The sequence below is a fragment of the Heterocephalus glaber genome, unplaced genomic scaffold (assembly GCF_053883595.1).
Source record: "Heterocephalus glaber isolate CG9 unplaced genomic scaffold, H.glaber_assembly_v1.0 deba00001461, whole genome shotgun sequence".
NCBI lineage: Eukaryota > Metazoa > Chordata > Mammalia > Rodentia > Bathyergidae > Heterocephalus > Heterocephalus glaber.
In genome coordinates, this window is record NW_028258308.1 from 48,866,524 (window position 1) to 48,890,567 (window position 24,044).

The 24,044-nt window shown below is 41.2% G+C and overlaps 1 protein-coding gene and 2 pseudogenes across 1 annotated transcript; all 3 read left to right on the forward strand.

Moving 5' to 3' along the window:
* Window positions 1-273: 273 nt before the first annotated feature.
* LOC101709747 (olfactory receptor 14A16-like) lies at window positions 274-1,465 on the forward strand (annotated as a pseudogene).
* A 4,142-nt stretch (window positions 1,466-5,607) lies between these two features.
* On the forward strand, window positions 5,608-9,519 carry LOC101710096 (olfactory receptor 2T3-like; annotated as a pseudogene).
* A 13,360-nt stretch (window positions 9,520-22,879) lies between these two features.
* LOC101710454 (olfactory receptor 2T29) lies at window positions 22,880-23,842 on the forward strand. The gene has a single exon (XM_004870974.2). It carries the CDS (start codon window positions 22,880-22,882, stop codon window positions 23,840-23,842), a length of 963 nt encoding a protein of 320 aa, XP_004871031.2.
* Window positions 23,843-24,044: the final 202 nt, after the last annotated feature.

A 24,044-nucleotide genomic window follows, 5' to 3' on the forward strand; every position in this document is an offset into this window, starting at 1 on the left:
ATCTTCTAAGCATGTGTTTTAACACAAAGCATGTATGTATGTATGTATGTATGATTTGGTTGAGTCAATTACAGATTATAGATCTCAATTTAGATAAAATCCTAAGGCACACAATTCTCCCTGGAGGCCCTGCCCAGTCTCATCTGCAGGGTGCCCGCCCTGGTTAAGTGGCCTCCATGGGGGCTTCCTGGAATCCCCTCTCATCTCAAATTCCTGAAAGATGCAAATGTGAGTCAGAGAAAGAGAAATGAAGGAAACAGAGCAGGCTGGACTTTTGGTCGAGTCTCACATCACTTGCTTATTTTTACAGACTGGAGTAAAGTGCTGAAGAAATGGACAGTGCCATGTCAGGGAGCCCGTTCTTCCTCAGTGGGTTCTCTCACATCTGGGAGCTGCAGATCCTACATGCTGTGCTCTTCCTGGGGATTTACCTGGAGGCCCTACTGGGCAATCTTCTCATCATCACACTCACCACCAAGGATCCCCACCTTCACAGCCCCATTTACTTCTTCCTGAAGAATTTGTCTTTCCTGGACCTGTGCCTCATTTCCATCACTGTGCTCAAGTCCATCGAGAACTCTCTGATGAACCTCAACCTCATCTCCTTCCTTGGATGTGTGGCCCAGGTTTTCTTCCTCTTCTTCTTAGCCACTACAGAGGTGGCTCTCCTCACAGTCATGTCCTATGACTGCTATGTAGCCGGATGCCACCCACTCTGATATGGGACCATCATGGGCCACCAAGCCTGTGAGCAGATGGCAGCATACTCATGGGTCAGTGGAGGCCTCAATGCAGTTCTGCATACAGCTGCCACCTTCTCTGTGCCCATGTGTGGACCTCTTGAAGTCCACCAGTTCTTCTGTGATATCCCACAGCTGCTCTCCCTTGCCTGTTTCTCTAACATCAGGGAGTTGGTAGTCACTGGGCTCAGCCTCCTGTTGGACATCAGCTGCTTTGTGTTCTTCGATGTTTCTTACTTCCATGTCTTCTCCACCATGCTGAAGATGCCCTCCAGAGAAGGCCACTCCAAAGCATTCTCCAAGTGCCTGCCTCACCTGGTGGTGGTGACTCTGTTTCAGTCTTCTGGGGTTTTTGCCTATTTACACCCCCTGCCCAAGTCTCTGTCATCCTTTGATTTGCTAGTTTCTGTCTTCTACACTGTGGTGCCTCCCACTATGAATCCTCTCATCTACAGCCTGAGGGACAAGAACATGCAGAAGGCACTGAGGGGACTGCAGCAGAGTTGGTGTCGCCCTGAACATTAGAAGGGATTTTCCTGATATATCATGGTCTTTTCATTCCCCGACACAGCTGTCTGAACAGTCAGGTTCCTTCATCTGGAAATGCTGGATCTTTTCAGGAAAATTCTCATGACAGTCTGATCTTGCCTATTACAGTGTGGCTGGGAAGTGTGCTTCATGTCTGATCAAGGGGTTGGTGAAGTCAGTGGGGTCCACATGTGATGAGCCAGATATGTGTTGACCTTATTTCTCATATACTAATGGGATCTTCTGCTCTCCAAGCTGTGAACAACAAAAGGATGTTGAGACATCAGAGACAGACTTGGCCTCTCATGGATAAACTGAACAAATGGTCATTCTTAGCAAAGGAGATATCTGAAATACATTGTGCGCTGACATGTATAATCTATTATGATATTTAAGGTACTGGAGAGAAGTGATGGACCCAACCTTGTGACAGTGTTAAATGCCACAGAATTATACAAACTTAGAGAACTAAGTTCATGTTAGACAGTGGTACCTTGGTTCACAAACTTAATTAATTCCATGATTCTGGGGAAGAGGCTGATTAGTGTTCATGTGGGGCAGATGGCTGCTGTCCTGTTCAATACCCCATGTGGAGTTCACACACTGCAGAAAAATTTTGATGAATGCTTCTGTTTGTTAACTGAATTGTTTGGAAACAGAAACTTTCATGAACTGAGGTATTACTGAATTAGTTTCCTGTCACCAACAGTCTGAAAGCAAAATCTCAACACAGTTCTGTCCTTCTATCTTCTGCTTTGGTTTGCCAAACCCGCTACATGCTGATTTCTGTGACTCCTTGTGTCCTGGAAGTCTAGTGAGAAGAGATGGAAACAGGAGAATTCATCTATACTGTTTATTAATACTTCTCCTTAAGGAAATGCTAAAATAAGCTTTTGGGTACATGGGATGAAATCAAGGGACACAGATGGCCTTGCAACAAATGTGACTGACTATACAGAGACTACACATTGTTTACAGCAGGATGTAACTAAGCTTTGTTTTAAATGACAGAGAGGATGGAAACTGAAAAGGAAAGATGAACAACTGCAAGTGAAGGGAAAACAAGAAATAGCCAAATCAGCACAGACTATGGGCTGTAGAAAAGCAACAATGGTGGTAACCACAGAACTGGGAGTGGTCTATGGCTGGGAGCTATTGGGAGATTTGTCCTGAAAATAAGGAGGCAACAGGAAAGGAGCTGGGCAAAAACACACAGAGAGGAACTTAACTCTGCTATGAAGGGCAAGGGCTGCTGGGACCTTTCTGTCACATATCTACGGTGTTTAGAGAGACCACACCAACAACCAAGACTGTGAAGTTGAAGCCAACAAGAGTTCAGGCTGCTACACCTGCTGCATATCTAACCACATTGTGTGTAGATTACTGGGAATTTCTGATCTAATGACAGTTTCCATACCTGGCAGTTTTGTTCATGGGGTTACCTTTGCCTACAGTTGCTCCAAACTAGTTTAATTCTCTATCATGGGCTCCTGAGCACCACTGGCTTCTTTTTATAACACTATAGTTCTAATTTGATATTTATTTCTCTAAGATTCTGTATATCACTGTGATTCTTGTGTTTTGTGTTCATCTTCCACATCTAGCTTGGTATGTGGCCCAGAGCAGGCATGTAGTTAGCGTTTAAAAGGTGGGTTAATGGACACAGTCCCATGTGGTTCTTCCTAAGGAATTTATCTTTTTTGTGCCCTAAACAATCATATTTTACTAATGATAAAGTGCTTTGACTTATAGTTGATACAAGAACTTTAAGGAAAATATCTGAATATCCATCAGGATATTCATTTGTGGATGAAAACAGGCTTAAAAGAACTATAGTTAAAGACCTTGTGATAGAACGTTTGCTGACTTCAATACATACAACATTTTAAATAACAGCAGGAATTGTTATCAATATAATTGTACTGGGACTGATCATGGGTGATGTGGAAAATAACAAAATACTATAAACTTCACACAATCTCTGAAAATTTATTTTATACTAATATTTACCTACACAAATGTAGCATATGGAAGTGTACACGTTTTTTTCTGTTATGACAATACTTTTTCTGCAGGGGAACACTTCAGACAAACTTAAAACTTTTTACTACTTACCAGTTCAATTATTTAAACACAGGATGACCAAAATTGCATTTTTGTTAATTTTTATAAGATAATATAACAAGAAATATAAAAATGATAACTTGAATTATTCAATATTTTTTCTATGTATGGCTTATCATAAAACATTCAACCTAGAGTGCAACATTGCAATCTGGACAGTAATATCTAGTCTTTTTCTGAATTATTTTTGCATTATTGTCAAATGTAAATAAACTAAAACTTATATTTGGTAATGAAAGGTTCAGAAGTATCTGTTACTTAGATAAATGAGTGATTATCTCAAATTACTTTGTGGTTCACTATTTTTCCAGCACATTCATTTCTAAGAAAGTACCACAAAAGTATAAAGGTAAAATATTAAATATACTTTTTTGTGTTTGTTTCCTTTGTCTTAATGTTGTTTTTGGTATATGTGAAGCAATTGATTCCAAAAATCCTTTTATATATATACTCTTATATTTACTTTTACATGAAATCTATAACTACTATATTAAATATTCAATAGGTAGAACATTGGTTTAATTAATAAACCCAAGTAGAATAAAACTCCATGCTCATATTATGCTTAATGCTAATAACACAGAAAACATATCCAGTTTTCATAAATCAATAATACTAAACTATTTTTAAAGTTTCACAAATCACAATAATCTGCAAAGAATTTCATTTGGTTTGTGTATTTTTGATAATTTTGGAAATATTTAAATTTGTGTAAGTGTTCACTGATCTCTAAGTGAGAGGAGGGTTTTCTGTGGGACTTTAAAAATGATCCCATTCTCAATTTCCTTTAGATCAAGTTTTTAGATTCCACTATGAGAGACATCACTGAGTATATGTCTCCCCATGCCTGGCTTATTTGGTTATTATTTTCCAGGTGTATTAATGTGGTTGCAAATGACAGGATGTCACCTTTCATTATGGCTGACTAGCTACCCATGCTGCATGTGCACCTTTCCTTTATCCATTTGTCTGTCATTTGGGTTGACTCCACATCCTAGATATTGTGAATAGAGTTGCAATAAACATGGGAAAGCAGGTGTCTTCAATATGTGATTTTAATTTTTTTGGTTGTATACCTGATAGTGGAATATCTGGATCTTCACTCTTGTCATTTTTATAGTGTTTTCAATAATGAGTGTACTCATTTACATTCGCACAACAGTGAGTAAGAATTCCTCCCTGTCTGCAACAAGTTGTTTGTATTACCTTACCTTAGCCATTCCATTGGTCGGAGGTTGCATTTTATTGTGGATTTAATTTACAAGTTCCTGAGGTTTAGTGATGCTGTTTCCATTCAAATCATTTTGAAAAAGGGCAAGCATTTCCAGTTCACACTCATCCTTACCAAATATTTTTTTCTATTTTTCAAAGCTTTGAAATAATTGAGCAGTCACAATTTTTATAGGAACAAAGCTCCTTGGTGCAATGCTGTTTCAAGAGGAGCTGTTCATTCTCAGTGGGCAGCCCTGTAACTGCAGCTGTAGAAAGTGAGTACAGAGGCTCTTCAGAGTAAGGAGAAACCAGGGAACACAGGAACAGCTGCTCCCATTGGAAAAGAGACTTTTCTGAGACATAAAATCAGCTAAACCAACAAAAGGTAAGACAAATTGGAAAAATTAAGTATTGTATCACACAGGATTTAATATACAGAAAAATCCCAACATTCTGTGAATAAGAAATAAAAGAAAAACAGTAATCCCATGTAAGCAGGCTAGAGCTACACATAAAGAGTTAAAGGAAAATAAAAGACAACAGATTTTTAATCTCACTTTGCAAAGACAAATTTAAAATTGTACTAAGATAGCAGTTCTAATTTTCAATTGCAAATGTTCTTTTTAAAAAATTATTTCACTGATTTTTAATTTTTATTTTTATTACTACATGTGTGCTGTACATAATGATTCCCTTCCTCATGGGGGTTGGAGCAGGATCATAACACAGACTCCCAGCCTTCTGTCACCCTGTGGCTGTGCATACATTGTGTGGAAAGCAGGACTCCACACCTGTGTGGAGGAGTTTGGGACTGTCTAGTCACATGGCATGCTATTGGGGGCTTTTAGCCAGATTTATGTTGTGAATCAAGAGCAAAGACCCCAGTAGAATGATTTAAAATGTTTTGAGTTTGGCCAGAAAGGAAGCTCCAGTAAAGCTGTGGACTGCAAAGGTAGAGCAGAGGAGATCTTGATTGCTGATAAGGAAAAAGAGAATGGAAAAGATGGCCCAAGGGCATCAGAAGAAGCAGCAGGACTCCATCCTTTGCAGCCTCAAAATGGCAAATGTTAAAGACTTTGCTTTGATAAGAAAGCCTCAGAGCACCATGCTCCAGAATGGTGGCAGCCTAGGGAAGTTGTTCCAAAGTGGCTGCTTAGGGAAGTCTTCTTTGAGATTGGCTTCAGAGTGCTCAGCAATCCAGGTGCTGCACTTCTACAGCCAAGAGAACAGGAAACCTGACTACTGCTCTAGTTGGCAGTAGACCTTGGCATCATCCACATGGTGCTGGCTCTAGGTGCATACAGAATACAAGAGAAGTGGGGTCAGGAAGGCTTCCACCCAGGTTTTAGAAGAAGGCCTGGGAGGCCAGGCAGTGTGTCCCTGAGAGGGCAGGATGAGAAGCTGTGAATGTGAAGCCAAAGATGCAATGGCGATCCCAGAAGTCCTGAGAATCCAGGAGTGTTTATCATCTGAGGAAAACTGCAAAGAGGGAATAGTGCTGGCTCCAAGAGAAACAATGGGAGCCTCAACTACTAGGAGGGCTACAGGGGCAGAGCACTGAAGCCTTTGTAGTTCATGACTTGCCACAGGCTGCCCTGGATGCTACATATGGAACTTCAGGACTTAATGTTTGCCCTGCTGGATTTTGGACTTGCTTTGGTTCCATTCCTTTGTATCCCCCTGTTTGTAACTTTTGGAATGAAAATGTCTATCTTATGCCATTGAATGTTTGAAGTGTTTAACTTTCTTTTCATTTGTACAGGGGCTTGCTGCTAAGAGTTTGCATTACATCTCAGGGAGACTTTGACTGTTAGCAATGCTAAAACTGTTAAGACTTCAGCAACACTTACAGATGGACTAAATGACTTTGTGTGAAGGAGTGCACATGAGTCATTGGAGGGGTGTGGAGGCAGAATGTTATGGTTTGTGTCTAGATGTACACCCAAAGCCTCATGTGGTCATAGGCTTGATCTATAGTGTGTGAAGCTGGAATTGATTCACAATGCAATGCTAGGCTCAAGGACATTAGGATGAAAGGTGTGAGTGCTACCCACCCTAAGTAGTCTGAATAAGATAAAAGGGGCAGTGAGATGCTGTTAAGTCCCTCTTGTTACTTTTGCTGCTTTGTGTGCCCATGTTTCTCCTCTGTGATGCCTGTTTGCCATCCCTGCCTTGGAGCCAGCTGATTATGGACTGAAACCTCTATAAACTGTAAGCCAAATAAACCCCTCCCCCTCTAAAACTGGGTGTCAGGTATTTTGTCTCAGCAAGGAGAGAAAAGTAACTAACATGCCGGTGCCCTTGACCACAACTCTCCTTAGATTAAAAGTTTTTTAGTACAATTGTGTCAGGTGACACTCTTGCCATTTGACTGTAAATTTTGAAATAGATGTATTTGGGCAAAGCAGCTCCTAAGCAAAGCTGTGGATTTATAAAGGAGGATTTTACTCATTTTCTAAGTAGACTGAGATGCAGGACTAGAGAGATTCCTAAGATGGACTGCAGGGGTGCTGGTGCACAGAAGTTTTAATGCATCCTCTCCAACTGGTGCCTTAACATTATTCACTCACTGATCCCTGTGCTGGAAACGCTGGACATTGCTGGCAGTATTTCAGGGAATAAATAGCATCAGCAAAAGGAAAAATAAATACTTGTTATTTTTCAAATAAATACAAACAGAATTAAGGGGATCTGCAGCTCCTATTTCCACAGTTTCTGCTAAGATTATTTGTCTGCAGAAGAGTTAATAAAGGAAATCCTTGGACCTCACTGTGGCTCACGAGGGTCCAGCCAGCCCTGCTCCCTCCTGCCTTGCTCCAGGGCCAGGTGCAACCCTGCCCAGGCTCCAATCCTGACCACTCTGTTTACAGAACAAGATGGTGTAAGGAACAGCTGGGGAGACCGAAGACTTGTAGTGAGGGAAGGGACTGTAATAGAGATGGAAGGTATTTAAGGGATACAAGGTTTTCAGGAATCTTTAGTTATGATTTTCATATTATGAACAATTTTAATGCTGTCATTTGCATCAACAGTGATTTCCATCACTGAGCCTGAAGAGGTACTGTGTCTAAAAGTCTGTGAATACATTAATTCAACTTCTCTTACAGAATTAATGTGCAGTTCTATCCGATTGGTAAGTCTTTGTACACTCTGAATTTGAGGTAAATAGTAATGCGTGCAAATGCCTGTCTCTTCACAGAGCTCGTGGGTGGTCACCTCCCCAGGTCTGCTCTGTATTTCACTCTCACTTGTGGCCAATGCGCAGCCTGACCTCTCCAAGATCTGAGTCTATGATCCCACCTCAGTTTAGCCCAGTGTTTGGAAAAACAGCGCAAAGTCCATGTTTCACCAAAAATAGAGTCTCATGCACAAGATAGGTATAAAATCATGACTCATTGTTTCCCCTCAGGAGAAAACTCTATGCCAGACATGTACTCAGGAATCTAACTTCATAGAGTCAAATTCCAAGCGCTGATTTCACCCTCATTGGTGAAATCACACATGCTGCCCTGCTCTAGTGTGATCCTCATTTTCTTCTTGATGGCCCTGTGTGGCAATGCCCTCCTCATCTTCCTGATCCGCACAGAGCCCTGCCTCCACACCCCCATGGACTTCTTCATCAGCCGGCTGTCACTCATGGATCTCAAGTACATCACTGTGATGGTGCCCAAGACTCTTGTGGGCCAGGTGACTGGAGCCCACACAGTCCCTCTGGGTGGTGGGATCCAGATATTCTTCTACCTGACCCTGGCTGGGGCAGAATTCTTCCTCCAGGGCATCATGGCCTATGATTGCTACTCTGCCATTTGCAGACCTCTCCTTTACCCACTGCTGATGAGCCAGAGGGTTTGCCAGCTCCTAGAGAGCAAGGCTTAGTTCCTGGGTATGTTCGATGGTCTGTTGATCACCCCCATGGGTTGACAAGGTAAACTTTCCAACAAACGTTCACCTTTAATTGGATTTTGAGGCTCAATATGTGAATAAAGCCACTACACACCACTCCAAGAGTTGAAATAGATAGATTAATAGAATGAAGGAAAAGACAAGGAAACGTAGGGAAGTAGAAAGTCAAACAAAGGGTAAAATACATCACCAGGTTGGGAAGCAACACTCGCTGGAACGAGGTTCCCTTCTGGGGCGGGACTTGCAACGTAGTTCACCACAGCAGCTCTCTCTCTCTCTCTCTCTCTCTCTCTCTCTCTCTCTCTCTCTCTCTCCCTCCCCCCCCCCGCCTTTTCTCTGCCACTGCTGTTACTTATAAACCGTGTGACACAAATATGGCCCTGTGCCAATATGCACTTGTGACTTAGGGGAATGTTTCCACTTCCTAGACCTGGCTAGGGGCCAGGGCTGAATTCTATTCTCAGGATGTTCCATTCTGTATCAAAGTCTACTGTACCGGGGAGGGGGCCAGTGCTTTTCGGGACAGGCACGTGTCAGGGCCATTCTTCCATCACATGACTCTGACTTAACTCTCGACCATCATGGTCCCTTCAGGCCATCACCATGAGCTTCCGCGCAGTTGGTTCCGGAAAGTACTGAGCTTCTGTGCAGCCCCTGCTTTGCGCAAGCTCTCCTGCTCGACAGCTCCCTCTACAGCCTGCTCTGTGCTGCGTCCTCACGATCCTGATCCCCATCCTGGTCATCTCAGGCTCCTCTACCCTCATCCTGTGCCTCTCCCACAGGACGAGCTCAGCCAAGGGCAGCAGGAAGGCTTTGCCACCAACTCCTCCCACATAATCGTGATGATGCTCTGCTGTGGGGTCTGCGTCTATGCCTGGATCCTGGCCAGTTCCCACCACACAGCCCAGCAGACGTAATGGTGTCCGCCTTCTACACCATCACGGTGCCAGTGCGGAACCCTCTCATCTGCAGCCTTTGTAACAAGGAAGTCACGGGGCCCTGCAGACCATAATGATTTAGTAGAGGGTGAGCCTCAGGAGGACTGTAAGAGGGAAAGCCTGGGAGTGGCCATCTTTTCTTCCTTCCATCTCTCCTCGGTCCCTGTCTGTCTCCTCATCTACTTTCAGCATCTCGGTCTCCAACAGGAGCCCAGCCATATTTTCACTTTCTCATGCATATAGAATTTCTCCTCCACACGACTTATGCTTTCTATTTATCACACTATATTTTATTTAGATAGAGACCTTTTAAGTGGGTTCCAATAGCTGACCTAAGCACAAAGCACACACAGTGCCCTTGATCTTATCTTCTTCTAATGCTGGGCTCACTGAATATTTTAATGTGAGACATAAGTGTGGATCTAAATCCTGAAGGAGACTCACTATGACAATTTCAGATCCTAGCAGAACTCTAGAGGAATATTGTATATTTCTTCACTTTGTAAAACCCTGTAAGTCATTGTTCACCTATGATACCTGCACCAATGAATTCGATCTTGTATCTCAGGAAGTACAAGGGAACACAAGCCTTAGAAATATTGAAAGTGAAGTTTATGGTACAAACATCAATCTTCTTAATATTTTTCCCATAAAGGCTACCTGGGTAAAAGGCTTATTAATATTAATGTTCAAAAAATAATGGATTTGTCTAATCACAACATGTAAATGAAAATGGTTTCCTTTTAATTTCTATAGGATTTAGAAATCATATTCTAAATAATTCTCTACTCTATTTAGACTAAATACAGCAGCAATCTTGAAGAAGGATGAAAGGAAGGGTTTTGGAACTCTTAACCTTTTTGACTTTTGTTCTTCTGATACTGCATTAACCAATACTACGATTTTAGATTTGTCACTAGCATTTATGTCCCCTGCTATGTCTCATGCAACTAAGGGAATTTCTGTGGATCTACCAGGGCACTGTTATGTTCATGAACAAAATAAGCCATGTGACCAGTGTTCCTGTAAAGAGAGAGGTTAGAGAAGAACACTTTCTCCCTGACTGATATGCAAGAAGGTGGTGTCCATCCCAGAGTTGATTCTTAGGACCATGTGGCTCACAATGCTGGGCTTGCCTGACATGCAGTCATGGGACAAAAGCCAGGTGTCCCTTGCCTGAGGCATCTTCTGCAGGCCAGGCTTTCTCCACATGGCATGACAACTGGACACTCCTGCTTCCCAAGGACAATTTTTCCTGCCGTGTATGAAAGAATTTGTGTGAATTTGGAAGTAAATCCTACTGACTTGGGCAAAAACATAGCCCCTGTAAAGTAAGAGGAGCTTGTCTAGTGGTGGTTAGAATCAGTTTTATAGATCGATGTAGTTAATTAAAAAGAAGGAGCAAAACTGCTCAAGTAGGTAGGTACTCTGATACCATTATCAATTATTGACATCATTTTTCTCCTAATTATATAATTGAGGTCATTAGAGAAGTCATTTATTATCAGTGTGTAGATTTCATGAGCTTTTGATTGGCTTTTATTTTCTTTGTTTTCAATGAATATCCATTTGTCTCTTTATCGCTCTGTAGTACAGTCTGAAAAAAAAAACTGAAATTTTTGAGGTTCCTGGTACATTAGGAAACTTAGTAATAAGATAGAATACTTGAAAAAAGTTGAATTTAAATAAGTCATTCTTGAGTTTCTATCTAATTTATGAAGGACTATCTGACTTTCATAGGCTTGCTCAAGCCCTCAGACTTTCCTTGTGTCATTTTTAAGGTGAAGAAAAAGAACTTACTTGTCAGGTTCTCTTGTCAGGTTTCTCCACAGAAAGCCTGCAGTGCCTTCTACAGCTTGTAAATAAATGTAGGACCCACTTAGGAGTAAATAATAATGCTAATTGTTTATACACATAGATCAATCATTTTATGTATATTCATTTCTTATTTACATTTTTAATGCTATTTTTATTATTATATTTTTCATTTACCTATGTTAAGGCAGGTATCATGGCTTTATTGTTGCATAGCAATGGATAAATAAAATCAATGTATGATTTTAAAAATTATTGTTATTTAATGCATTAAACTAATTCAAATGTAGTTAAGTATAAGCTTTATAATTTATAAGTTTTTGCTGTGTATTTTATGATAGATTATAGTTTATGATCATTTTTTCTTATTTATTTATTTACTTTACTTTTCTTACAATACATTTGCATAATAAAGTTATAAGAATACATTTTATTTATATTTATGTGGCATACACTGTGGTATTTTCATAGTGATTTTTTATTAGTGCATATTATACAGAATAATAGGTTTCATTTTGGTGTGTTCATATAGCATTTATTCAAAAATCAGTAAACGTATTGTAGAACTAATCAAGATTTGCATTAGTCTCTTTTATCTCTGGAATGAAATACCTGGCATGAACAATTTGAAGAGCAAATGGTTTATTTGGTCTGTGGTTCCAGTCTGTACTTGACTGGCTCTGAGGCAGAAGCAGCTGGAAGGTGAATTGGTGGAGAAAGCAGCTCCATCCATGGCAGCCAGGAAGCAGAGAAGGGGAAGGGCCCCAGGCAGAGCAGGGCCGAGGTGCACCCTGCTCCAGCTTATGATGTTGCCACCTGCCTGTGCATAGTCACAAGGTGAATTATTTTACATACAGACCAATCATGTCATGTATGCATTCGTTTGTAATTTGCATTTGCTGTTGTCATCATTACTGTTTTGATTTGTCCGTGTTTTGCAGGTATCACAATGGCCCACTCCCTCAAGAAGGGCCCTTCTCAGTGGTGGGTTAATCCATTGTCGTGGTTACAGCACATGACAGGGTCACAGCCAGAGACCCCACTCCTGATACTGTTTCACTGGGGATGCAGCCACAGCACGGGCTTCTCTGGGAGCTGCTTCCTGAGAGTGTCTGGATGTGTTCTGTCATTCCCTGCTGACACCCATTTCTACTTCTTGGACATAGAGAGCGTCAGGGAAACAGCAACAAATGGAGACCTCTGCTGCTATTCATTTGTAACTCAAGGACATGAGAACCAAGATGCAAGAGGGAAGCATTTTGCAACATATTGTATGAGGAACAGGGCAGAAGTGGATGGTTTGTTACATGACACATGTTGACCTACTTTAAACAGTCTTCCTGGGGCAGAGGGAACACATTGTCCGAAGTGAAAATCCCTGAGAGTAACTTGCTCTCAGTGCTGCTGACTGTTGTCTAAACCTGAATTATGCATTCCAGGAGCATGGGCACTGTTGTTCCCCAAAGTCCCTTCCTTACCCCACTCAGTTTTTATTACTTTTTGGCCATTGCCTCCTCACAATTAATACCTAAATTTACATTACTTATCAGTTTATACCATTTATGTACTATAAGAATATGAGATTGATATTGGCCTAGTCTTTGTCTTCACCACACCAACCTGGCACATATCTGATACTGAATATATAACAATTACTATTGAATAGAATTTGGAATGAATGAATGAAAGTGAAAATGATTCAACATTTTAACTAGGTTCTACCTGAAGCTCTCATGTCACCACTTTGCTGTATATCTTATCCCAAATAAATTATTATTATATTAGAAGTTAAATACACAAAATGCCTCAAGCTCATTTATTAATAAAATTAAGGTGGATGTTTCAGATGATCCTTAAATGCATGAAGACTTTCCAAGCTCAAAACCACTGAAATATATGACCAAAGTTACTAAATTCAACAGAATTTTATTTAAATTATGGGAAAGCAAAATATCAAAACCAAGACTAAAAGAAAATAGTTACAGTCCATACAACTCACAAAATTACTGTTTTGATTATACAAACACATTTATATTTACAAATAAAATCTTTCAAGGAAAATATGCAAGGATATAATTAAATTTTGACAAAAGCACTAGTTACATGTATAAACATGAAAAATCATGCAAACCTATTAGTCATCCAAAATGTTAGTTAAATAATGATATCTACAAAACTGGCAAAGATGGAAAAGCAAACAAAATTCAATGCTAAGGCAGGTGAAGTTGGTGCTGTTGCATAGTTTGAAGAAGCTTGTGTCAAAAAACAATAAGTGATTGTGTATGAAGAAATTTGAATCACCATATGATACATAATTGTTGTAGGGGAAAAGCTGATATTCAGAGACAAATTTCTGTATCAGTCTTCTTATTTTAACCTGACTTATAGTTTAAAATTTGAACATGGCATAGCTATTCACTATTAGGGAAGAATGGCCTTTGTACTATTGATAATTTGATAGATCTTAACCTCACGAGTCAGTGTCTAGTGATACAGCAACACTATGATATGGAGACTGGGTACAAAGGCAGCAGTGACCTGTGGGAGGGTTGGTGAAGCAGAGGGGAATGAGAGGGGGTGTGGTCTCCCCAGGACTGGGAGCAGTCATTGCTTGACCTGCACAAGCCCCTCACTGCTGTGCTGGTGGACTCTGCAGAAGGAGGATCCTGGGAAGGCTCTGCCTGGTGCTCTGCAGCAGTCCAGGCCTATGTCCTCTCAGTGCTGATGAAATCAACTTTAGGCTACTGGATGCTGCCTGAGCCCCAAAAGTCCCCATTGCCCACACCTGCAGCAGGAGTCAGAGACCATCACCAGGAGAAGTAAAATAACCCCGTGTCTTTCTTTTGTCCACCCTTTAGGGTTCCCCCAGGCCTCTCCTCAGAGCTAACAGAAAACTAGATGGTTAAGGAGTCAAGACAGATCATTGCTTGCTGAGGTCCTAAAGGTCAGAGCACGCTCCAGCCCTCAGTGAGGCTGACAGTGGAGGATGCTGTCAGGATGAAGGATGTCATGAAAAGATCACAATGATAAGGTACAGTGATCAATATTTTTCCAGATCCTGCAGACAAAACTTTTTCAGAAGAACTTCATTACAAGACCCATTAAGGCAGAGCTGCTCCTGTCTTCTTGTTTGCTTCATTAAACTGCTACATGGTGTACACTCAGGCAATGCTTTACAGTGTGAAGGCATGATACAACATTTATTTATTTGTTTGTTTATTTATTTATTTTGAGGTACCAGCGATCGAACTTGGGACCTTGAGCTTGCAAGGCAAGCAGCAGAACCACTGAGCTAAATCCTTGGCCCATACAGTATTTATTTTATTTTTCATTGTTAGTGATCAAACACAGAGCCTCACAATGCTCTGCCACTGAGTTATACCCCTACCAGGTACATAACAGTTTTATTGGTGAATATTATTAATACAGGATAGTGAGATTCATTTGTTATATCCGTACATGTATATAATATATTGTTATTTTCATCCATGATACCCTAACACCATTAACTTAAAGAAGGAAAGGTTTACTTGGTTCATAGTTCTTTGGTAATCAGTTCATGGTTGGCTCATTCCAAGGAAGAAAGTGCATGGTAGACCAAAGATGCTTAGTGCATTTGGCTGGGAAGCACAGCAGTCAAATGGTATGAAAAAGGAAGGGACTAGTGACAATATAAAATATGTAAAGTCACGCCACCATAACCAACTTGGACACATGAACAAATATACTTCACTAATCTTCTAGTTGTTTCTCTATCCAAATCAGCTGACAAACCATGATTAATCATCACAATCCACTCCTTGTCAACTTAACAAGGAAATGTACCCCTCTAAACCATACTTAACCTCCAAATCAATACAATAGCAATTTTGGATTTTCACCTAACATTATATAATTGTACACCACTGGAAAGGGACTAATGCCTTTGCCAAATCTGAGCAGTCTCAGGATTGATTAAAAAATCAAGTCAAAGTCTCCTCTGGGAGTCAAGGTAAACTCTCAGCCATGGACCTCTGTAAAAATAAAAATGTTACATTATTCAAGATAAAATGGTGCATGGTAAACATTCTTATTCCAAAAGAGAGGAGTAGGGGACATAAAATAATCAGATCAAAGAAAAAACAAAGGCTGGCAGGATGAACATTCAGTCCTGTCTTCCACATTCTACACTTAGGGCTTATGAAGGTGAGAGGTGAGTTCCAGAGGGCTTGAGTGGCCCCACCATGGTATCACAGCTCATCTGGCCTCTCTCCTCGACTGGCTCCACTCACAGTCTGCAGTTTTCCTTTGGAGATGTTCCATGTTCCTGGCATCTTCAGGTTCCTGTGGTACCTTTGACTTCATTTCATCACCTTCATGTACTTACCTCTCTGTGTATCCTTGCCTCCACTCCCAGTATTTTCTCTGAAGCTGGAGTGGAAACTTTCTGATCACACAGCTCTTGGATTCTACATGTTGGTGAAGCCAGCATCACTCAGAGCTCACTATGATCTGGTATCAGAGAAAACAATAACCAGGGCTCCTTGGACCAAGGCAGCCACAGCCTGAGAATGACCAGGTGGCTGAACACAGTGAAATGAATTCCAGGGAACCAACTTTCTGGATGTCCCTTCTCAGTGCCCAGGGGCTGTCTTAATTGAAAAGTTGACGCTTTTACACTCAAGCCTGTGATGGGTGGAGTACTGCTGACTCCTGAGGTGCCCTCAAAACATCTTTCTTCTTCCCCTTGTACAAAGTACTTTTTTCTTTTTAAAGACACTAACCTTTTCAACAGCACACTTCTTTTGGTCTCAACTTTGCACATGGTTCCTTCCATGCCAAAATTTGAGTTTTTCAAACATTACTTTTCTGCTTCCACTCCTATTACTTGGTATAAACCTGACTAAAAGCAGACTGCAATATTATGCCACAGCCTGAATGTTGGGATGATGTGAAATTTCTTCAGTGAGATGAAATTTATCCTAAATCCTTAATCTCAGTCTCCCACAAATTCTTAGGACATGAGCAATGAGCAACTGTAGATTTTTTGGACAAAATGTAACACACATGGTCTCTAATCCAGTTCCCTATAGCCTTTGTTCCTATCTCAAACTTCTTGAGTATGTTCTTTATTATCCACATTCTTCTCAACATTCTGGTCCTTTCATTAAAGAGATATTCAGGTAATGGGAGCATTTACAATCTGAAATATACACAGATTAGTGGCATAGAAAAATTGTTCACTGAAATTTAAGTAGAAAATTTCCCAAATAAAGAGACACTCTGTAATGGAAGTGTTTATGGCCCCACACCACACGATCAGGAATTTGGTTAGTCTTGCTGGGACAAAGTAATGGACATTCACACCTTAAAAGAGGAGCTCTTCATTTGGCTCCTGATTTTATAGTTCTAAGTCCATGATTGACTAGCTCCAAGGTGAAAACCTCCTGGTGGAAGGGCATATCAGAACAAAGATATTTACAGTTTGTGGGCAATAAGTAGAGCAGAAGAACAGAAAGAGAAGTAAAGAGACCATGAACTGAATGCAGACCACAGGATCATGCTTCTGTGTCCCACACAGACACACACAGCCATAAGTGTGCATTACAGCTCCACGAGGATTTATAAATCCTACCAAGTCACTCAAGTGGAGAAGTAAGACTGTCACATTCCACCTTTTGTCAACTTGACACACAAACTCATCTCCTTAAACCGTACTTAATCAAAATACAATAATAATTTCATAGTAACATAATAAACTGTCCTGCATACAACCAAAATGCAATAATTTCTTTTTAGAAAAATCTCAAAAGTTTCAACATTTTTCAAAAGTGTAAGTCAAAGTCATCTTTGAGAATCAAGGCAAGCTTAGTTGTGAACTGCTGTAAAACTCAAGAACAAGTTACACATTGCCAAGATACAGTGGCATAATCTAAACACTGCCATTCCAAAAGGAAGAAATTTGGGGATAGAAAGCAACCAGGCTAAAGCAAGACCATAATTCAGTAGGGCAAACATTAAGTCCTGCAGCTACATATCTAGAATCTGGGGCACAAAGTACTAAGATGTGAGTTCTGAGGCCTTACTGGTGTCAGCCCCCACAACCTTTCTTTTTGGGTGGCACCACTTGTAGTCTGTGGTTTTCCTCTGCAGCCATTCTGTGTTACTGGCATCTCTAATTTATCTTGGTCTCCACCAAACTTTAGCTTCACAGGTCCATCTCTGAGGGGTAGGTTACCTGACCTCACAGCTCTTTCTTTGACCTCTGGGTGGAGGTGTCCATGACCACACAACTTGTGTTCCACTTGCCTGAATAACCAACATCATAAGAATGACACTAAAGCCTGACACCACCTCAGTTGTTAGCCAGTACCTGAATATGGTAAAATATAGCTGAATATAGTAAAAAGAACTCTAGAGAACTAATCCTTAGGGATACTTTCTCTAGTAGGAAGCCCAGGTCTCTTTTCCCAAATGAAATGTTTACACTTTTGCCTCTTGAAGTTGTCACAGGGTGGGGGTAAGGTGTGTGTGCTGATCCCTGATATGCAAACACAGCATTTTTTAACTGCTATTCAAAGAATTACTTATTTTTTAATCTTCTCAAGAACACAACTCCTTTGGCTACTACTTTATAAGCAGTCACTTTGGGGTCAAAATTTAAGTATTTTAAATATTTCTCCTTCTAGCATGTATTTATACTGGAGACAGTCATTTCCCTCAGAGTTCTGTTGTCAGGTGCTGCCCAAGTAAAAAAAAGACATGAAAATCTCTTTTTCACAGTCCAGATTTCTCTGTTCCTCCTGTCTCAGTAGGAAGACAAATTTGGGCTGGCTTCAAGGTGAGCTCTGCCCCTCTGTGGCACAGTCTCTGGCAGGTCCAAAGTGCTAACTGGCCCACGGTCACCTGCTCAACATAACTGGGAAGGAGGACACCAAGGCACCTGGCCTGTTGGTCAGACCTCAGTGTGTCTGCAGAAATATCCAGGCTCTGTCTGTGCTCACTCTGATTACCAGAGCAGGGCAGAAGTGTTCAGGCCTGCAGAGTCTCACTGGGGTGGGACAAATGAGCACCAGATCCTGTTGAGCTCTGCAGCTGTACCCCCCATGCAGACCCCCTCTCCACAAATCTCCACACAGCTGAATTCTAAATGGTGACAGACTTTCTACTTCCTGCTGCTTTTCTTTTTGTTTCTCCCCTGTGCCCAGTTCACTGTGCCTGCTGTCCGCTGGGTTTCACACCATCTGGCCATTAACCTGAGACTCCCCAGCCTGGAGTTCAGCTTCCTACCAGTCAAGCACTAGAAGGCTTCCCTCCATCCCATTATTTTAGCTCTTCTGTGTCACAGCATTTTCATGGGCCCTCACTTGCTGTTGGGCATGTTGTGCTTGTTGTTGGCACTGTTTCCCACCTGGAGATATAAAAGAATGGGGATCTTCTGCTCTCCTGTACCCTGTCCCAAAGCAGAAGGAGATAGATCAGGCAGCTCCTGACCACAGTCCTCCTTGCTCTGCTGAGGCAGCCACAGGGTTTCTTGGAAGGCTCCCTGACCAGACACTCTAAGCACAGATGAACACACTGGGAATGTTCACTCCTCCCCCCATTCACCAGGGGAACTCAGATATTTTTTCTGATCAGGCTATATCTCTATCCAGTAGCAAAGTCCACACTCCCAACTATATGCTGTGGTTTTTCTCTTCCTGCCATGTGGTGGAAAAGTTCCCCTGAGGAATGTTTCATTCGGGGCCAGTGTGTGTTAGTCCAGTTACTTTACTTATCTTACTAAATACCACTGTTTCTGGGTTTCATGTGGGTACTAGCTCACTCAACCTTCAAACTACTGTTTCCCAATTTCTCCTCTCCTTCCAGAGGCACACTCCTGATGGTTTGGACCAGATTCCTGCAGCATCTTGGCAGAGCCAGCTGCCCATGAGGTGCTGTTTGAAAGCTCCAGCAATACAATATTCCAACTGTGATCTCCATCTGGGGAATATATTATGCTTCATTTTTAAATTCTCATTAAACCAGTTTTTAGTTTTAGAATTTTCTTTAATCTCATGTTAGCAGTTAAAGTAAAAAATAAATACATTACAATCAAATTCAACACTGAAGTACAGCCAGTAATAAAGAGTGGGAGAGATGGAGATACCCAGAATTAGACGTCAACATAAATGTTACCACAGCACTGATCAGTCGTGGTGTCTTGACATCTCGATTGAATTCATGTATCTGAAAGAAAAATACCTTAAAAATTATGTACATTTATATATGTATTTTATATACATATATTTCCTTCATTTTATATATATATATATATGGAAATGACTATAAAATGAAAAAGCAATTGCTGTACAATGACTAACTGATTTTTATATATCAGATGTTATTGACAATTCAGATATCTATGATCATTATTTTTTATTTTCTAAAAAACAAAATTTCATAACAAAATAATGAGAGAATAACAGTCATCAATGCACAATGTATCATTATCTTCAAAGCTGTTACTCAGAACACAAGACAGACAAAAAAGATTCTCTCTTACAAAGAAGAAACATAATAGCACAAAACTTTTAAGATTGTGAATTTTACAGGAATAAAAGTTTTTAAACGTATATAAGATTAAAATCAGGACCATGGGGAAGGTACCTATTATCCTCCACTGTTCTCCTAATTGTTTTCTTCTCCAAAGTCCAGAGAGAATTTCAGACAAAACTTTGATCCAATCCCATGAAGAGCATAGTAAAACTCAAGGTGACATTGTTGCCCCACCTTGCCATGCACACTTAACCTGTCCACACCCACCAACTCACCAGGTGTGGCTGCAGGGCCATCTGAGGGGAGCTCACCACACAGGCAGAGAGTGTTTCGGGAGCAAAGGGTAGCTACTTCTCCAGACTCATGGATCTGCTGCTGAAACTTTCTGCTAGTCCTTGATTATATTTCATAGTTTTTCTATATCATTTATTTTCTTGAGAAAAGAAAATGTGCTTTCTTCTTAAAGCTTTCATACAGCATTTACTTATAACATTTCTTTACTGTGGTATAGTAAGAAATAAGCATTTGATTTCCAGCTATTTCTGAACAAACCAATACATGTTTCTCCTTTATATTTAGATGCTCATATGATGTATTTGTTTCCTGAGGCTGAGCTTTTACAGAGAGAACGTGACAGTTGCACTCCAAGAGGGGACAACATTGGAAAGTTACAGTAACGGAAGAAATATGGGACTCAATCATATTTATGTTTCTCTGAGGAAACTGACAGTGCTTGGCTGAACATAAAATGTGGACTACATTGGAGGATGGTATTTCCAAGAGGATGGGAGTTTACTGCTTAGTATCCCACCTTTGGGCTACACATGAGACTTTCCTCAGTTTAGTTCTTCAGTGTTAGGCAAATACCTTGAGAACCTGACTTTGAAATCTGTGAGGGAAAATAAGGTAAGTAACTGACAGGCACTTGGGGAAGAAGAAACATGGGGAAGCATTAGAACTCTGCCCAAAATGATGATGTCAAGTTCAAAGAGTGGTTCAGTGTCACCTTACAGCACCATTACTTATCCCCCCAGTTAACCATGCCCTAAGTGGTGTAGTTGAAACTCAAGGAGTTGGACAGAGAAGAAGAATGAACAGGTAGATCAGTCCCCATGAGTGACAGAGATACAGTATCCCCTGGTCGGTCTGGTGTCCACGGTGGCTGTTGTGTGGCTTCATGACCATGAATTCCCCTGAACAAGGAGCAGCAGAGATGTTCCTAACACACCTCCACCCTCATCTGCCTCCTGCTCCCTTCTGCTCACTCAGGAAACAGCACCTGGGGATCACACGCTGCTCACTACTTCATACTCAATCCACTCAGTGCACAAATACAGATTATATCAGAAGGTGTGCTCTGCAGTTTCTTGGGAAGTTTTTAAATTTCTACAGAGCTTTGTCTTCTTCTGACTGTGGAGGGAAGATTTGATGAGCAGGAAATTGCATCATATTCTATCTGACATCTATCTATCCATCCTCTATCATCTTATCTGTCTTCTCAATGTGTCTCGGGTTTTGGATATTTATATCAGTGCATCAGTGTGTCATCTACTGCATCATCACCTCGGAACATGATGCTGGTAGTGAGCTGAATATCTGACCTAATTTCTGAAACTATTACAAGGTCATAAAATGTATTTGAAACCTGTACTTTTTGAAGCAATCATGCATGGAGACAGGTGATGAGGCCAGAAGAGGAACAGGCAGCTGGAACATTTCAGTGTTGCTTAGTTTTCCTCTCTGCTCTCCATTTTCCAAGAAAAATTAATTACGGCACTTAGTGAAACCTATAGTGATTGCAAAAACAGCCAAAGTCTTGTTTGGTAAATACCAGAGACTCCCTAAATTCTATTTCTTTCATTCTGAGATTTAACGCTAATGGTAAGAGCTTTATGGAGATGAACTTTTAGGAAAATACATATTCTAGACCAAAAAAGGGATTATCCATGAAGCTCTATTTAATCAGGGTTACATTAATGCACATGTCATACATTTGTTTATATATACAGGTTCATATTAATAAGTATATATCAATAAATTTATACATGTATATAAAATAAGCAAATATATAAACCAGAAAGATTATCAAATCCAAATTCCTTTTTAAAGATGAGATGCATGCTTGACTTCTTTATTTGCAGATTTTTCTCACAGTACTCTGAATACCAAAGTATTGAATGTATAAAGACTTACACATAACATAAGAGTAGTAACAGCCATCTCTAAGATCACCTCTGCAGAATCTAGTGTAGATGTTAACCCAAAGCATGCATGTTTATTCATTTGTGACTAGCACTCATCTGAGAGCTTTTCTTACATTGCCTCACCTAATCCTCACTATGTCTGAAGTCAAATATTATTTTCTTTCTCTTTAAGGAAGAGTGAATGGAAGATGGGAGGAGATAGGGGCCAGCTCAAGCTGAGGCTGACATCTGGCCAGAGTCTGGAACCCTAATCCCATGACCTTTAGGTCTCCAGGTTCCAGGCCTGGTGAGGGTCCCACCCTGCTCGTGGGAATGTGAGCATCATTCCACACAAACACAGGTCCTCATGGAATGGCTTGGTCCTATGGGCAGAGGGAGTTTAAATGTTCAGTGTGAAATTCACACACACACATTATATTTCAGTTATTTTAAATATGTCATATTTAGAACATACATCAGTGTATTTTAATACCTAATCTTAAAAACATAACGATTGGATGTGTTTCCTACTTCAGTAATGAAAACTCAAGGAATAAGAAATTAGATTTCTCTTACTGGCAATGATTTTGCTGATTATGTTAATAGAGAGCAATGAGTTGGTAAACCTTCTGTACTTGTTGATAAACTACAGTGTCATCAAGAAGTTCCTAACCTTGACATGTTGAACTTCACTATCAGTTACCAATTAATTTGAATAATGATGGTGAGATCTTAGCTTCTTTTCACTTGTTGAGACACAGGTAATGCATGTATATCCATCAGGACCCAGGCCTGTGGGGCTGCCTCTGGTTGTGCAGTCAGGTTCGTGCATATGACTGCAGGATGCTCTCTAAACAGTCTTCCAGAGGGTCATGTTTCATTAACCCCCAACTTCTCTTCCTGGTCCAGGTGGAATCCCATGGACAGCCCCACCTGGATGCCTAACTACACTGTGTGGGTAGATTTCATCCTGGTGGGGCTCTTCCCTCAGTCCAGACACCCAGCTCTGCTGTGTCTGGTCCTCTTTGTGATGCTCCTGATGGCCTTGTCAGGAAACACACTGCTGATCCTCTTGATATGCACCAACACCCGCCTCCACAGCCCCATGTACTTTTTCATCACCCAGTTGTCCCTCATGGACATGGTGTACATTTCCACCACTGTGCCCAAGATGCTCATGGACCACGTCATGGGTGAAAACAGGATCTCAGCTCCTGAGTGTGGGATGCAGATGTTCCTCTACTTGATGCTGGCAGGTTCAGAAGTTTTTCTTCTGGCAGCCATGTCCTATGACCGCTATGTGGCCATCTGCCGTCCCCTGCATTACCACATCCTGATGAACCACAGAGTGAGTCTCCTCCTGGCATCTGGCTGCTGGTTCCTGGGGTCTGTGGATGGCTTCATGCTGACCCCTGTAACCATGACCTTCCCCTTCTGCCACTCCCGGGAGATCAACCACTTCTTCTGTGAAGTCCCTGCTGTGATGAAGCTCTCCTGCTCAGACACCTCGCTCTATGAGGTGCTCATGTACCTGTGCTGTGTCCTCATGCTCCTCATCCCCGTGACAGTCATCTCAAGCTCCTACACCTGCATCCTTCTCACCGTGCTCAGGATGAACTCATCAGAGGGCCGGAAGAAGGCGCTGGCCACCTGCTCCTCCCACATGACCATAGTGCTTCTCTTCTATGGGGCTGCCATCTACACCTACATGCTTCCCAGCTCCTTCCACACCCCTGAGAAGGACATGGTGGTGTCTGTGTTCTACACAATACTCACTCCTGTGCTGAACCCCTTAATCTATAGTCTTAGGAATAAGGATGTCACAGAAGCTCTGAAGAAAATGTGCAGTGTGAGACCTGCCTTTCACAACATGGTAAAATAGAGAACGCAAGTACTCATGGGTTCATTTCCTTCTCTCTGCTCATCAGAGATTTAGGGTCTTACGGGACTGTTGTTCCTCAGACTCTCACATCATGAGGTCCCTGCTCACATCAGCCCTTTTTAAGGAATTGTTTTACTGTTCCTGAATGTTCTCCATCTGTTGTCCACCCTTGTTAAATTGTGTGCTATTGATGCTATGTTTT

What these genes read in the sequence shown, in the direction of transcription:
- LOC101710454 (XM_004870974.2), top strand. Translation starts at nt 22,880, where the DNA reads ATGGACAGCCCCACCTGGATGCCTAACTACACTGTGTGGGTAGATTTC.